Source organism: Ursus americanus, chromosome 6 (assembly GCF_024610735.1).
Source record: "Ursus americanus isolate L20-20 chromosome 6, mUrsAme1.1.p, whole genome shotgun sequence".
In the NCBI taxonomy this organism is placed as follows: Eukaryota; Metazoa; Chordata; class Mammalia; order Carnivora; family Ursidae; genus Ursus; species Ursus americanus.
This window is the reverse complement of record NC_142132.1, coordinates 41,584,733-41,601,892: the sequence shown is the minus strand read 5'-3', so window position 1 is coordinate 41,601,892 and position 17,160 is coordinate 41,584,733. Positions and strand designations below refer to the sequence as shown.

Below are 17,160 nucleotides of genomic sequence, written 5' to 3'. Positions count from 1 at the left end.
AGTAAACAGGTCTTCTGCCTACTAGGTTATATGACCTGATTTACTTTAGGCCAGAGAGATTGCTTCACAATTGGGTCAAGTACATGTACACTGCTGCCTTCTAAGCCACATTACTAGCAAGGAAATGACTCCAATATTAAGTTTAAAACTAAGTTAAAAAAACTGAACATGAATACAAATGCATGTAAATGAATATTAACATAAGCATGTAAGATAAAATTACTTAAAAATTTGTGAATACATTACTATGACTTCATCCTCAATGAAATAATCTAAAGACAAAAAGAACTGGAAAATTCTTAAACTTCACTCAGTGTACTTATTGTTCGTAATGATATTGGTATTGGGACGCCTGGGTGGCTCAGTAGGTTAAGTATCTGCCTTCACTTCAGGTCATGATCCCAGGGTTCTGGGATCCAGTCCCTTGTCAGGCTCCTGCTTTTCCCTCTGCCTGACACTCACTACCCCTGCTTGGGCTCACTCTCTCTGACAAATAAATAAATAAAAATAAAATCTTTAAAAAAATTTTTTTTCAACTTTTAAGCAACTAATATTTTGAAGACCTTTTACCTACCACTACGAACAGGATAGTTTCTCAATACTTAAGACTTTCCTGATGAGTTTGGCAGTGATACTAATGTGATTATTTGATACCATATAATGAGATGTGTCACCATTTGAAAGATGTGCACATGAATCAGTGTAACCAGTATTTCCCAAATAACCAATATATGATGTCACAAAGCATGTATGTGTAAAAAATCCAAAGTGAAAGACAAAAAAAAAAAAAAACAACAAAAAAACCACAAAGTAAAAGACCAAAGATTTTAATATAAGAGTATATGAAAGGTTCACTGGCATGGTTTTAGATTCCAATTGCAACTAATCTTTAAGAAATGCCCATTTGTTGAGTTTCAGCATAGTACCAAAGAAGAAGATTCATGATTACCTGAAAAGGCTTTTTAAAATATATCTACATATCTGTGTAAGGCTGGATTTTCTTCATACATTTCAACCAAAACAAGATAATGAAACATTGAATGCAGGAGCTATGAGAATTCAGCTGTCTTTCACTAAGCCAAACTTTAAAAAGACTTGCAAACAATGTCAAATAATGTTATTCTTCTCACTACTTTTTTTGAGAAAGTAATTTTCATAAAACATTAACATGTAATGGGTTATTGTTTTAGGTGAATTAATATGTATTTTTAAAATGTGTTTTCACTTCTAATTTAATATTGATAGAGCTGCACATATAATCAAAAGTTCTTTAAACAAAAAAGTTCTGGGGCGCCTGGGTGGCACGGCGGTTAAGCGTCTGCCTTCGGCTCAGGGCGTGATCCTGGCGTTACGGGATCGAGTCCCACATCAGGCTCTTCTGCTATGAGCCTGCTTCTTCCTTTCCCACTCCCCCTGCTTGTGTTCCCTCTCTCGCTGGCTGTCTCTCTCTGTCGAATAAATAAATAAAATCTTTAAAAAAATAAATAAATAAACAAAAAAGTTCTTTGGGGGTGCTGGGGTGGCTCAGTCAGTTAAGCATCTGCCTTCAGCTCAGGTCATGATCCCAGTGATCCCAGGGTCCTAGGATCAAGTCCTGCATCCAGCTCCTTGCTCAGAGGGGAGCCTGCTTCTCCCTCTCCCAGTCCCCCTGCTTGTGCACTCTCTGTCAATTAAATAAAGTCTTAAAATTAAATAATTTGTGATTCTTAGTAATTTTTAAAGATTGTGAAGTGATCCTGAGACCAAAGAAATTGGTAACTATTGCTATGGAAATCAATATATGCCATACGCATATATTTGGTTTTTCATATAAACCAAAAACCTCACCTAAGCATTAATGACTATAGTCTACATAGTCCATACAGACTGTATTTCACACTGCCCTGGACACAGAGCACCTTAAGTTTATTGAAATTAGCTTAAACACTTGTTTTTTTGGTGACAGGGTGGGCACATGGGGGTACAAAAAGTATAGCACAATTACTCTGAAATGAGCCCCAATTAGATAAAAGAATAAAAATGAGGCTGTAAGACTTGGCCTTATTCATTCTTGGACATGCTTATTCTTTAGCTGTTTAAAAGCAGTTCGACTTGCAAAAGGAGTTGACAACTTGTATTTATTTTTTTAATATTTATTTGTCAGAGACAGAGAGAGAGAGCACAAGCAGGGGGGAGCAGCAGGCAGAGCAAGCAGAGGGAGAAACAGGCTCCCCAATGAGCAGGGAGCCTGACACGGCACTTGATCCCGGGATCATGACCAGAGCTGAAGACAGACACTTAACCAACTGAGCCACTGCACCGTTCTGTAACTACCCTTTAAAAACAAAACTATTTAATGTGTAACAAGTTATATAAGGAAATTTTTTTAAACGATTTTATTTATTTGACATGGGGGTGGGGAGCAAACACAAGCAGGGGGAACACCAGGCGGAGGGAGAGGCAGGCTCCCCGCTGAGCAAGGAGCCCGATGTGGGGCTTGATCCCAGGACCCTGGGATCATGACCCAAGCCGAAGGCAGCCACTTAACCGACTGAGCCACCCAGGTGCCCATAAAGGAATTTTTTTAATGAACAGGTAAAGTCAAGCAAATTATTCTGAATACCCATGCTGGACCATATTTAAATGACTTACATAATGCATAAGAATGAAGCTGGATCCTTTACTTATACAAAAATTAACACAAAATGGATTGGACTTAAATTTAAGACCTAATACTATAAAATCCTTAGGAGAAAACATAAAGGAAAAGCCATGACATCTGACTTGGCAATAATTTTCTGGCAACAAAAGACAAATTAGGACTTCACTGAAATTAAAAACTTGTGCATCAAAGCACACTATCAAGAGAATGAAGAGACAACTCACAGAATGAGGAATCTATGTGCAAAGTATTTATCTAACAGGAGATTAGTATCTAGAGTATGTAAAGAACGCCTATAACTCAACAAAAAGACAAACTCAATTCAAATATGCACAAAGGACCTAAACAGATGTTTCTCTAAAAAAAATATATATATATATACAAATAACCAGTAAGTACACAAAAAGATGCTCAACATCACTAGCCAGGGAAATGCAAATCAAACCACAATGAATATCATTTCATACCCATTAGAATAGCTATTAAAAAAAAAAAAAACCAACAAGGGTGCCTGGGTGGCTCAGTTGGTTAAGCTCCAACTTAATGTCGGCTGAGATCTTGGTCTCAGGGTCATGAGTTCAAACCCTACATTGGGCTCCATGCAGGGCATGGGGCTTACTCAAAAAAAAAAAAAAAAATAGGGTGCCTGGGTGGTTCAGTCAGTTAAGCGTCTGACTCCTGGTTTTGGCTCAGGTCATGATCTCAGCATCCTGGGATGGAACCCTGCATCAAGCTCCCCACTCAGTGGGGAGTCTGCTTGTCTCCCTCTTTCTGCCCCTTCCTGCACTTGCACAGCATGCTTACTCTCTCTCTCAAATAGATAAATCTTTAAAAATAAAACAAAAACAAAAAACAAAATAAACTGCAGAAAATAAGTGTTGGTGAGGACATGGAGAAAATGGAACCCCTTGCGCATTGCTGGAGGAAATGTAAAATGGTTCAGTCAAGATGGAAAAGAGTTTGACAGCTGAACACAGACCTACCCTATGTTTCAAAATATATACTCTTAGGTATATATCCAAAAGTATTGAAAGCAGAGACTCAAATAGCCAAAAGGTGAAAACAACCCTAATGATGAATAAACAAAATGTGCTATATATACAAAGTGTCCTTCTAGAAGACACAGGGAAAGAGGGAGAAGGCCATGTGACAGAGGCAGACACTACAAGTTATGTAGCACAAGCCAAGGAACACCTGGGGCCACCAGAAGCTGAAAGAGGCAAGGATTTCCCCCTAGAGCCTTTGAGAAAGCACAGTCTTCCCAACATCTTGATTTTGGATTTCTGGCATGCAGAACTGTGACAGAATAAGTATGTTTTAAGTCAGCCAGTTTACGGCTTAAGCTAAAACCAACAGTAACTTTCAATATATTTATATCACCTAATACAGGAGTTGTACCAGTGGATGGCAAGAGTCTGGTCTTCTCATCAATAAAACACCCTTGAATCACAACAAATATAGTATATACACACAATGTAATGTTTTTTGGCCATAAAAAAGGAATGAAATTTTGATATGTACTATATAGTTGCACTCTGACAACATTATGCTTAGTGCAATAAGCCAGACACAGATAGGTAAGTATTGTATGATTCCACGTGTATGAGGTAACCAAAATAGGCAAATTCATAGAAACAAATAGAACAGTGTTTACCAGGAGTTGGGACTGGGAGGACAAAGGGGGAGTTATTTTTTAATGGGTACAGAGTTTTTGCTGGAGATGATGAAATGTTTTGGATATAGATAATGGGATGGTTACAAAACACTATGAATGTATTTAATGTTACTGAAATATACATATAATAAAGATTATCTTAGGTATATTTTTGCACACATCAAAAAATGGTTACAAGTTTAAAAACTGATTTACATCCTTTGAAAGACAAAATCTGTTAGTAATTTTCAAATAAAAAAAGTAAGAGTTGCACCCTCCGATAATAAATAATACAAATCACTGATAATGCTTTACTTACCCGTTTGGGACCACTAAAAATCTTTCTGGTATTTTCTTTTGATTTATCTCCTTGTTTATTTGGGGGCTTCTTCACACTTTCAGGCACACCAGGCAAGTCCTCTGTAAAATCCAAGTTTTCTGAAATGGTAATCAAAACTAGCTAGCTAATACTTCAAATTATCTACCAAACAACCTATGAATATTTGGGAGAGTGGCATATTGCAGGGGGAAAGAATAAAAGGAATAAAAGCACCACTCAGTTCACAAAATATTCCTAACAGTATAAAGTTTTATTTTGCCATTCTCACCCTCCTACTCTAGGAGAAAATCAAAAACCTAGTTACTGTGTATGTGCTTCAGTTTTATTTTGTGTAAATGGCAAATCAATTCTTTAGTAAAATAACTGTTGGTTATCTACGGATACTGACATTAGCATGGTCTAGTTTAAACACACACACACATACAATATCAAGTGGTATTCACCCTTAACATTTTTCTAGAACTTAAGTATACTGCATCATGCTAGCCTTCAAAAAATGTCTGCTTGTATCTACAAAAACCACATTAAAAAAACAAAAACAAAAACAGAAAGAAAGGGAAAAAAGTAGCTATCTTGGCAAAAGATAGAAAACAACCTAGTACAATGTAGCTCAATGATTTGTGAGTCTTCATACAAAAATAACCAAAGAATTAGATTAATTCCTAAATGGTTATACTTTTTCTAGCCTAAACAAAAAAAGAAAAACAGGAAGGCTTTTTGCTAGCCCAACCCTTAAAAATGTTTGCTATTTCATACACCATATGAAGACCCAAATTCCAACTCTGGCTGTATCAATCAAATGGTCTCTAATTTTTAAATTTTATTTGGAATCAACATCAAGTTTTTGAAAGGGAGCCTAATGATGTCACATTTCAACGCTTAAAAAGTTATATTACCCCAAAATGTATATTTCTGCCAGAGATTTTCAGTTGCTGATTAAGATAGCTTGCTATCAAGGTTAGCAGTAAGAGCTAAGTAAACTGCTGGGAGACAGGAGCTCCAGTTTCGTACATCGTTACTTATCATCCTCCCGAGAAAGCAACTGTAAAAGCTGTCTGCCCAGGCAGATCTCATGTGACTAGCAAGGCTGCAGCAAACTTCAGTTCTCCAGAAGAGATTCAAGATAGCACTAGATGAATTCTGACAATATTCTTATTTTACTTATTTATTTTTGCAGTGGGGAATAAGGAGTGAGCCTTCAGGGACTATTCCTATATAATTCTAGTTTTGAAGAATGACTCTAACCTAACAAAACTATTTTTAGGCCAAATACAACAAAATGGTAGGTAGTCTCAAGTATGACTTACAACGTACAAGAGAATCTATATGTAAGAATACTATCAGAGTTCTAATTCGCTTTATTTAGTAAGTAAACCGATAAAGAAAAACTATGTATTTGGTTAAATATATATAAATATAGCGTCTGTATCCCCGAGGCTATCACCTCCTCTTCCTCACTCAACAATCAATCCACTTCACAAAGCCCTTGTCAGATAATGACTTAATTACAGCAAAGCTAACCTACTTCTTTTGTTTGTCTCTCACAGTAGACCATCAACTCCTTGAGAATCTCTAGTCATTACTGGCCCTACAATCAAAGAGACAAATTAAATTTCACTGTTAAGAGTGAGCAAATACTAAACTAGCACTTTCCAATTTTATTAAATCAACTCAAGAGGATGATTTTTAAGATTACTTAAGATGTCTTGAGAATGTTTTAAACATTTGTTGATTAGTTTTGAGCCACCTACAAAGGGTTTTTATCAATTTTAATTTTCTAATTTTTCCCTCATTACAAACCATCTATTGTCAATGTAGTTCTAAATGTCCAAAATCTACAAGTCTCCACTGCATTTGGATTTTCAAAGATGAAACACTAGTTTAGTACCCCTATACACACACACAACTTAAAACTCTCAAGTGCTAACAGCAGAATTAAAACACAAATATGTAAAGACTCCAATCTATAAATTGATTCTTACAATGTGGAACTTAATTATTAACATTTAAAATGCTGTACCTCTGGATAAGGTAATCTGTGGTCCTACACAGTACTTTTATTAAAACTGAACATAAGTTAAAATTAAGTATCTAGGCAGAAACTATGGAGCTGTTGATTTAAACCTGAAAAGCATTTACTTATAATAATTTTTTTTTTAAGTCTTACCTGCATTATTAGCACTAGACTGACTGTCCTGGGAATTATCATTGCTTTCAGGAGGAGGCTGCAAGGAGGGGGATGGAGCTGTTTTAGTTCTTTTTTTGCTTGTCTTTCTTTCCACTTGACAGTCATCTTCATCATCATCTTCACTTTCACTGAGATCATCAAAGCCAAAGTACTTAATTTTGTAATTAGAACTCCCAGAACCTCCTTCATCACCTCCTGTCTCATCATGATCTTCAAAACCAAAAAATTCAAGTTTAACATCCTTTTTAGATTTAGTATTACTAGGTCGAAATCTAGTAGTGGTCTTAGAAGTCGCAATATCTGCCTTTTTCCTTAGACGGCCGGCTTCTCCCAAATCTGCAGGGGTTGTTGCAGTGAACTCATCCATGCTACGTTCCATAGTATCCTGTATGGTAACATTGCAAACTGACAAGCAAGACGGATGTAAAACAGTGTAATCTCTAGTCCGTCCAACTGTCCCTCTGAAACTGGTCCCAGAACTTACACTGCCTTTCTTTGCCTGATTCAGGCCATCTTTATTTGAATCACTGTTTGCTTTGGCTAAGGCCTGACTGGTGCCATCCATTAGCTTATCAAAATTTGATGCTCCTTGTGAGGATTTTGCCTTATTGGCCCTACAGTACGTCCTACAGTTGCTTGGCCTAAGAACACTTTGCACGATGTCTTCCTCAATGGCTTCATTTAGATTTTCCAACCGGTTTTTAAAATCCTCATCCTTCATCTCCAAAAGAGGATCACTATCCAAACTTAAAATACAATCTTCTGATCTGATATCTTCAAAATCATTATCCCATTCATACAAACCAGTTCTTACAGATCCCTTAATGGGAGATATTTCTGATGGAGATTCTGACCTTTTTCCAAGTTGGGAGTTCCAAGTATCATTTGTTTCCTTGATTTCATCAGCTTTGTATCCAGAAGCTACAGTTGTTTCTGCATTGGGTTTCTTAGTACTGTCTTCAGCGTTTTTGTAAATATGGTGACTATTCTTTTCATATTCTTCACTAAAATTCTCCACTTTATCTGTAAAAATTAAAAATAAGTCAAGGATAAAAAGATAAGTGACATCAATGTAAAAAAGTTAACAAATAACAGGAATATCTGGCTAATTAAGAGTATAGAATCAATCTTAAAATAACTACAGTAATGTTAAATTATGAAGATATTAATGAATGTCTACATATTTGACATTTCCCCTTCTACCTTTTTTCTTTTGGGGGGAAGGGGGGCAGAGAGAGAGAATCCTAAACAGGCTCCACACCCAGCGTGCAGCCCTACACAGGGCTCGATCTCATGATTCTGAGGATCATGACCTGAGCCAAAATCAAGAGTCAGGGGCTTAACTGACTAAGTCACCCAGGCTTTTTAGCATAGAGCTCTCATATCTTTTAGTGACCTCTCCCTAGTCATTCAAGTCCCTTAAAATTGTTAAAATTAATTCAAGAGATTTCAACAGTGTTAAGCAACTAGATCAATTCAGAATTAAATGACTCAGCCAAATCTTCTCAGAGGTATTATGGGTTTTGCAAATAAAAATCCTTAAATTGAAATTTATTTAGTAGAATCTAAACAGTATAACACACGGGGAGCCTGAGTGGCTCAGTCGGTTATGCATCTCCTTCAGCTCAGATCATGATCCCAGGGTCCTGGAATCAAGCTCCCCATCGGGCTCCCCACTCAGTGGGGAGTCTGCTTCTCTCTCTCCCTCTGCTTGTGCACTCTCTCTCTCAAATAAATGAAACCTTAAAAAAAAAATAAAATAAACAGTGTAACACAATAAATGACAACATTCTGGCAATGTGTTTCTCTGGGGTAAGGCTGCCCATAAGGCATGCCAGCTTGGTCGAGAAACCAGTCTCAGGGTCAGGTTTCTTTTGCTATTTCTGCTTTCCATCCTTTCTCCTAATTCTAAATGCCATATAACTTCAAAAATTTTTTTTCTTCTTTAACAGTGGCTCTGGTGCCTAAATGGCTACAGTGGCTTATTTATGCATATAAGTGAGTAGCAAACCTTAAACTTCCTATCATTTTGTACTTGGGGAATTCATTTTTGCTATCTTTAAATTTTATGATCAGAAACATTTTTTGATAACCTTTCTAAATGAGAGATGAAAATATGATTCAAATTGGTATTATGATTAATTCTCCCAGCACTTAGTGGTAGAAAAACACTGGCAAAATGCTTATGCCAAATAATGAAAGTACTTAAGAAATGCACTTATATTTAAGAAAAGCCAATTACAGATCTCAATTAACAAGTCATCAAGTATAGGCAAAGGGAAGATTACATAAATTCAATGCACAATTTTTAATGCTACCCAATGGGTTTAAACATAATTTAACTTGTTAGATTTACATTTACTTACCTTTAGAAGGCGTCTAATACCTGTTTTATTCTTAGACATTTCCCAGCGGAAGGCAAGGAACTACAGTTTTCATTATCTCAGAAGTACCAATCGCTAAGCCTAAAATACTGAAAAGCTAAAAATTAAAAGCTAACTCTGACATCTGATACCTTAAAAGGGATAGAAACAAAAGGCCAAGTCTAAAACCAAACCAGAAAAAATACCACCACTGCTTTTACTAATAAGTGGAAAGAGCAGTGGTAGCTGAGTCTGGAGGCTTGTGTTGCCCTGGCTAAACTAGCTCTTCAGAGCCCAGGCAAGACCCCTAACTTTGGAGTTCCCCTGCGGGCTTCAATTTCCTCATCTTGTTCAAAAGGGAAGCCACTGACCTAGACCACTTCACAGCATTACTAAAGGTATTATTCCCTAATAAATAGCTTATGGGAGCACTTAGTATGCTTAGCTACACAAAGGTCTGTGAGATGTCATTAAATGTTATATCACTTTTTTTTTTTTTTTTTTTTTTTAAAGAGAGGGAGGTTGGGGGGAGGTGAGGGAGAAGGAGAGGGAGAGGGAGAATCCTAAGCAGGCTCCACGCCCAACCAGAGCCCTGGGCTCGATCTCACAATACTGAGATCACAACCTGAGCGGAAAAATTAAGAGTCGATGCTTCATCAACCAAGCATCACTTTTATAACTGCAGAGCATTCTACTGTCTTAATGTCAAAAAATTTATTTAGCCTGTTTCTAATTGTTTTATGTAATAAGTAACTTTCTGACTTAAAAAGTTTATGTGAACAATAAATGTTAGTAACCCTATTTTAAAAACTACTTCGTTTTACTTTTATTACTCCCATTTCTCCTACAGAGAGAATGCATGTTGTTAGTATTCACATAAATAAGCCATCTTTCATATGCCTAACTTTGTTGTGAGCTTATCATGTAATCTATTTTAAGTGCAAAAAGTAATAAAGAGTCCTATGGAAAATATTCTCACTGAAAGTTATAAATTGGGGCACCTGGATGGCTCAGTCGCTTAAGCATCGGACTGGGTTTTGGCTCAGGTCAACATCTCAGGGTCCTGGGATCGAGCCATGTGTCAAGCTCTGCGCTCAGGGCAGAGCCTGCTTGTCCCTCTCTCTCCCTCCCTGCTCATGTTGTTCTCTGTGTCTCTCTCTCAAATAAATAAAACCTTTTTAAAAATAAATAAAAGTTATAAGTTTCATTAGCAAGTAAATCTACTCATCTATTCAATTATACAACAAAAACAATCCTACAGATGAATATTAAAGTACATTACATATTTTTAAATTTCTGAAATACGTTAGATAAAAGCCAATGTAACCAACAGAGTTCTGCCTAAACAATGCTGTCCAAGTTCTTCACAACAGTATTCTAATATATAAAATAAACACTTTCTATAGTCCTTCAGTATTTAAGCCCTGCAACAAATATTTACAGCTATACCTTCAGAAGAGAGAGCAAGGCTACCTTATCCTAAAATGCAGAACAATTACTTTCAACCGCCCTCCTCCCTCAAACATCCCAGCTTCTCTGTCACATAAATCCATTTAGTATCTTAAAACATTAAGTAGTAAAGAAAAAGAGACAGTTATTTTCTTCCAGAGAAGTTAAGCATTACTCTGTTTTAATCTAAATTAACTACATAAACAGAAATGTATTCCTAGCTAAGTTTAGCAGTTAAGTGAATGTGTGCCAAACTCTACCACTTTCTGGCTAAAATGAGGCGTTAAGAAGTTCAGGCCATTTCCTCAGCAAAACAATGAACTAATAAGATCTTTCTGAAGGGCAAGAACATATAAAAGAAAGTAATATATTTAAGGATATTTTACAGGTTATACAGCATCACATGAATAAAAATTATCACAGCTATTTCCACTTTGCCATAATAAAGGGCATATTTTTAATAATCTTTTAGCAAGACTTTCCTTAGTGGGCTCTACCGTGTAAGTTCATCAATACTCCCTTGTGTGTCCTAGATCTACCAGCTTCATGCAAGGAATCCAAAACCACCTTCTAAGGCCTACTGTTCCTCAAGCTAGAGGGTCAAGACTGGAGGTGCAGAAAGTTCTCAATTCTAGACTTAGCCCAGCACCGTCGGCTATCAGATACTTAATAAATGCCTTTTAACATCACTGGATTTTATTTTTAAAATGTATTCATTTAAGTAATCTCTCACACCCAATGTGGGGCTTGAACTTACAACTCTGAGATCAAGAGTCACACACATTTTTGACTGAACCAGTCAGGAGCCCCATAATCACTAGATTTTAGCATCAGTAAATAGTTAATCTTTTATATGTTAGGTTAAGGGAGAGAATTTAATTAAGGAAGAAGACTACATGGAATTTGAGAAGCATGGGGTTAAACCAAACAGCTAAACCAATAACCAGATATGTAAAAATTTGGCAAGCCATATTATCTCTCTAGGCCTCATACTGCTTATCTAAAACACAGAAGCAACCTCACATAAAAGATTAATTAAATGCCCATTACTCCCTAAAGAATTCTGAAGTTTGAAAGGAAATGGATAATTCCCTTAAAAATAAAAACACAAACATACCAGTACTTAGAATAATAGTAGACATAGTTTTATAAAGGAAAATAAATAGGTGGGATGATTTAAGGCTTCTGTGAGTATACTCTTCGAAGTATTTAAGAAGTTAGGAAGGTAAGTTTGAGCAGAGATTTATGAATGGGTTTCACAGGTTCTTCACATTTTGTGAAACTATGAAAATGTTCACACATTTTTCAGGGATAGTATGTATAGTTTCAGCAAGTTTTCAAAACAAAATATATTTTTATTGGTTTAAAAGACAAAGAGAAGGAGCAAAATATATGCAGGACATTAGTGTATGTTGACTGTGGAATTTCGAATCTCTATGGGAAAGATGGATTGTTCAATAAAGGGTACTGGAACATATGGGGGGAAAAAAGTTGATTTTTTTTTACCTCAAACATTAAAATACATTCTAGATTAAGACTTGAATATGGGAGGGGCACCTGGGTGGCACAGCGGTTAAGCGCCTGCCTTCAGCTCAGGGCGTGATCCCGGCGTTACGGGATCGAGCCCCACATCAGTCTCCTCCGCTATGAGCCTGCTTCTTCCTCTCCCACTCCCCCTGCTTGTGTTCCCTCTCTCGCTGGCTGTCTCTATCTCTGTCGAATAAATAAATAAAATCTTTAAAAAAAAAAAAAAAAAAGACTTGAATATGGGAAAATGAAACTAAACACATATTATAAAATTAAAAAATTTTTAAAAATACATTACCCTGGAATGGAGAAGTTCTTTCCCAGATACAAAGCCCATAATCTGTATTAATTTACATAAAACCTAAAATTTCAGCATGTTAAGTTAAAGGGAACAAAATGTGAAAAACGTAATTGCAAACATTACCAAAAATGGGGTCAATTTCCTTAATTTAAAAAGAACTCATACAGGGACACCTGGGTGGCTCAGCTGGTTAGGAGTCTGCCTTCTGCTTGGATCATGATCCCGGAGTCCTGGGATCAAGCTCCATGTCAGGCTCCCTGCTCAGCGGGAGTCTGCTTGTCCACAACTCTCCCTCTGTCCTGCTCATGTCTCTCTCTAGCTCCCAAAAAAATAAATGAAATCTTTTTAAAAATAAATAAATAAATAAAAAGAACTCCTACACATCCAGATGAATTAGAGACCTAAATACGGAGAAAATGCAAAATTTTTTAAAATACAGGAATATATCTTTATGACCTTACGCAGGGAAAGTTTTCTCCAACAAGATACAAAAAGCATTAACCATAAAGGAAGAGAAATTAAATTTCATCGAAATTAAATGTCCATAAAACAACACTATTTAAGAGAACAGACAAACGAGAGTAGAGGGTATTGACACTACCTAAATAATGCCTATAATAAAAAAATGCCCGATAAAAAAATGATCAAGAGACTTGACCAGTCCATAAGAAAGGATTTTCAACAAGAGAGCCTGTGTGGTGCTTGATATTAGCTCAGGTCTTGATCTCAGGGTCATGATGAGTTCAAGCCTGGTGCACTGGGCTCTGCACTGGGCGTGGAGCCTGCTTAGGATTCTCTCTCTCCCTCTGCCCCACCCCCACTCACACACTCTCTAGATAGGTAGGTAGGTAGGTAGGTAGGTAGGTAGGTAGATAGGGGCGCCTGGATTGATGGATGCATGGATGGAAGGATAGATAGATAGAAAGGTAAATAGATAGAGGCGCCTGGGTAGCTCAGTTGGTTGAGTGTCCGACTCCTGACTTCAGTTCAGGTCATCATCTCATGGCTGTGGCACCGAGCGGGGAGTCTGCTTGGGATTCTCTCTCCTCTGCCTCTGCCCCTCCTGCTCGTGTGCGCATGCATGCGCATTCTCTCTCTCTCTAAAATAAATAAATCTTTCAAATAAATAAATAAAAATAATTGAATATTAGCAATTCCACATGGTTCAGCATAACAGATGTACGCTCATAGCAACATCATTCCATAACAATGAAATCTAAATATTCATTAACAGGCCAGTCAATAAAGTGGTCTGCTCATACAAAGAAATACTTCAGAGCTACAAAAATAAAACTACATTTCTGTAGGAGCATATCGTAGTATAACCACTACAAAGGACAATTTGGTAATATCTTTTAAAATTAAAAATGTACATGTCAAAGAAGTGAACTTTCCCTTGAAGCAAGCAGTTTTATTTATAACCATTTATTCTACAAATAATAAATATGAAATAAAATAAGTAACAAGGAAACTCACTACAACTTTCCTGGGTTTTGCCTTCATAAATACAAACGTCTATGAATAAAGAACTACTTAAATTATCATACCACATACCTAAATACTATGTAGCTATTAAAAAAGAATGAGGCAGATCAACATTATGTACAGATACGGTTGCCCTGAGGGATGGGGATGATGGAAAAGACTTTCCTATCTCGAGTTGTATACTGTCTGTTTAAAAACAGTCTGTTCAAAAGCTTAAAACATAATAAAAACTGGCAAAGGTACATATTAAGTACCTTAAAGAGTAACAATGGTACAGGGTGCCTGGGTGGCTCTGTTAGTTAAGCGTTGGACTCTTGACTTCCACTCAGGTCATGATCTCAAGGACCTGCGATTGAGCCTACTGCTTAAGATTCTCTCTTACCTTTTTTTGGAGTCCTTATCTTTTATTTTTTTTTAAAGATTTATTTACTTGGGGCGCCTGGGTGGCACAGTCCTTAAGCGTCTGCCTTCGGCTCAGGGCGTGATCCCAGCGCTCTGGGATCGAGCCCCTCATCAGGCTTCTCCACTATGAGCCTGCTTCTTCCTCTCCCACTCCCCCTGCTTGTGTTCTCTCTCTCGCTGGCTGTCTCTCTCTCTCAAATAAATAAAATCTTTAAAAAAAAAAAAAAGATTTATTTACTTATTTTAAAGAGAGAGAGTGCAGGGGGCGGGGGGTGGGGCAAAGGGAGAAGGAGAGAGAAACTCAAGCAGACTGTACACTGAGCCGGATGCAGGGCTAGATTCCACTACCCCAAGCTCATGACTGCAGCCAAAACCAAGAGTCAGACATCCAACCAACTATGCCACTCAGGTGCCCCTGGAGTCCTTATCTTCTAAAGAATTATATTTATGTATGAAATACAATGTGTGGAACTTGCTTCAAAATAATCCATTATAAAAAGGGAGAAGGTAGGAATAAAAATAAAACAAGACTATGAATTGTTTACTGAAGCTAGATACATACAGGTATACACATCTGTGTAACTGTATGCTAGTCTCTATATACTAACAACAAAAATACTTCCTTCATCCTTCTTATAAGAAAGTAAAAATATTCCCTTTTACTTTCACCAAACCCATCATTATACAGATGAGGAAAAATAGGCCCAGAGAGGCCAATGACAGCAACAGTTACCAATTAATCCAATGTCCAAAAGACCTCATAAAAAGGCTCATACTGATTTCTATTACATTAAACTACCTATAGTGGTAGCTGCTAAAACCTGCAATACTAAAGCAGGTAAACCATCTTAATCCACATTAACAGAAAAGGTCCAGATGAAGAGGTTGAACATCTAATGTTTTGGACAAATGTATCATATGATGTGCTGAGGACTAAATTTAAACAAAACCTTTGACTTCTGACTAAGGAGACTGTATAGAGAAGAGGCTTTGGAAATCATTATTCATTAAATACAGGGGAGATAACTAGAAAAGTTAATTTATGGGGTAAGGGGGAACCTCCATTACCTGCAAGCTGCCTTTAAAATCGGAGTTGTTGTCATGAGAAGAGGGAACAAACTTATTTAATGTGTAGAAATCATTCAATTCATACAAACTATAAGAGCTGAGAGCCAAGAACACTGTCCAACAAAAGGAATGCCTAGGGAAGAGAGCATACTCCCTTGTCATAAAATAAGTATTTGATAAAATGGGACTTGACTAAAATTAGTTAACTTCTGCTCTGCAAAGACACTGTTAAGAAAATGCAAAGACAAGCCAAAGACCCAGAGAAAATGTCTGCAATTAAGTATATCTAATAAAAGACCTTTATCCAAAATATAAAAGAACTCTTAAAATTCAATGAGAAAATAAACAACCCAATTACAAATGAGCAAAAAAAAATGAACAGATATCAGCAAAGAAACTATACTGATATCAAATAAGCACACGAAAAATGCTCATCATTAGTCATTAGGGAAATGCAAAAGGCTAATTTCTTTACCATATTAAAAATTCTTTTTTTTTTAAGATTTTATTTATTTATTTGACAGAGACAGCCAGCGAGAGAGGGAACACAAGCAGGGGGAGTGGGAGAGGAAGAAGCAGGCTCATAGCGGAGGAGCCTGATGTGGGGCTTGATCCCATAACGCCGGGATCACGCCCTGAGCCGAAGGCAGACGCTTAACTGCTGTACCACCCAGGCGCCCCTCATATTAAAAATTCTTACACATTAGCAAGTCCAACATCTCAGTAAAAAAAGAAGCTAGAGACATAAAGAGGCAATCTGCAGAAAAAGAGAAGTGAATAACTTATGAAAAGATACTTTATTTCATTCACAATTAAAAATCAAAATAAAAAAAATTAAAGCACAGAGGCACTTGGCTGGCTCAGTTGGTAAAGCGTGCAAATCTTGATCTTGGGGTTGTGAGTTCAAGCCCCATGTTGGATGTAAAAATTACTTAAAAATAAAATCTTTAAAAAAAAAAGAAAGAAAGAAAGAAAGAAAGAAACCAAAAAATAAAAAAGTACATGGGACACCTGGGTGGCTCAGTTGCTTAAGGGTCTGACCCTTGATTTTGGCTCAGGTCATGATCTCAGGGTCTTAAGATAGAGCCCTGCATCTGGCCTGCTTGGGATTCTCTCCCTCCCTCTCTCTCTGACTCTCCGCCCCCCAGACACACCCACTCCACCTCTTTCTCTCTCAAAAAAAAAAAAAAAAGGGCATAATGTTATATGTTAATTATATCTCAATAAAGCTGAGGAAAAAAACGAAGTAAAACGAAGCTGAACTATATTTATACTTACTAAGGCCTCAGGAGGTGCCCAGTACTGTTCTAAATACTTTCCACATATTAATTCATTTGATCTCATAGCAACCATCTGAGGTAGGTACTATTACAAGTCATAAGGCTTTATCCACAATTCCAACACCCAAAAAGCCCTGAAAACTAAGTTTTCTCATAATACATTCTGAACCAAAACCTGACCTCACCTGAGGCTATTTATTTATCCTACACTTAGGAATATGTTTTCTTTTTCTGAACACTGTCTTCAATTACAGTGCCGCCTCAGACTCTGATGGGATATTAATGTAAAATATATATACTTTCTATATTCCAAAATCATCCTAAATTCCAAGACAAATCTGGCCCCAAAGGTTTCAGATAAGAAAATGTGAACCTGTACCCCATTCTGCAGATGAAGTATAATAAATGTAAGTTACTGGTTGATAGTCATACAGTTATTAAGTGGTATTTGAAAAGTAAAGC

General features: G+C 36.9%; 1 protein-coding gene across 2 annotated transcripts in view; it reads right to left on the bottom strand.

Annotated features, from left to right (window-relative positions):
* The window catches only part of WAPL (WAPL cohesin release factor), a 79,158-nt gene that overhangs the window by 45,283 nt on the left and 16,715 nt on the right, over positions 1–17,160 (bottom strand). Inside the window, exons 3-4 of one of the 2 annotated variants that reach the window (XM_045783695.2) lie at positions 6,803–7,846; positions 4,615–4,733 (exon numbers count right to left, since the gene is read on the bottom strand). In XM_045783695.2, the coding sequence (XP_045639651.1) occupies positions 4,615–4,733; positions 6,803–7,846 (1,163 nt within the window). The remainder of the gene's footprint in view (positions 1–4,614; positions 4,734–6,802; positions 7,847–17,160) is intronic. The other variant, XM_045783696.2, reaches the window with a different exon arrangement.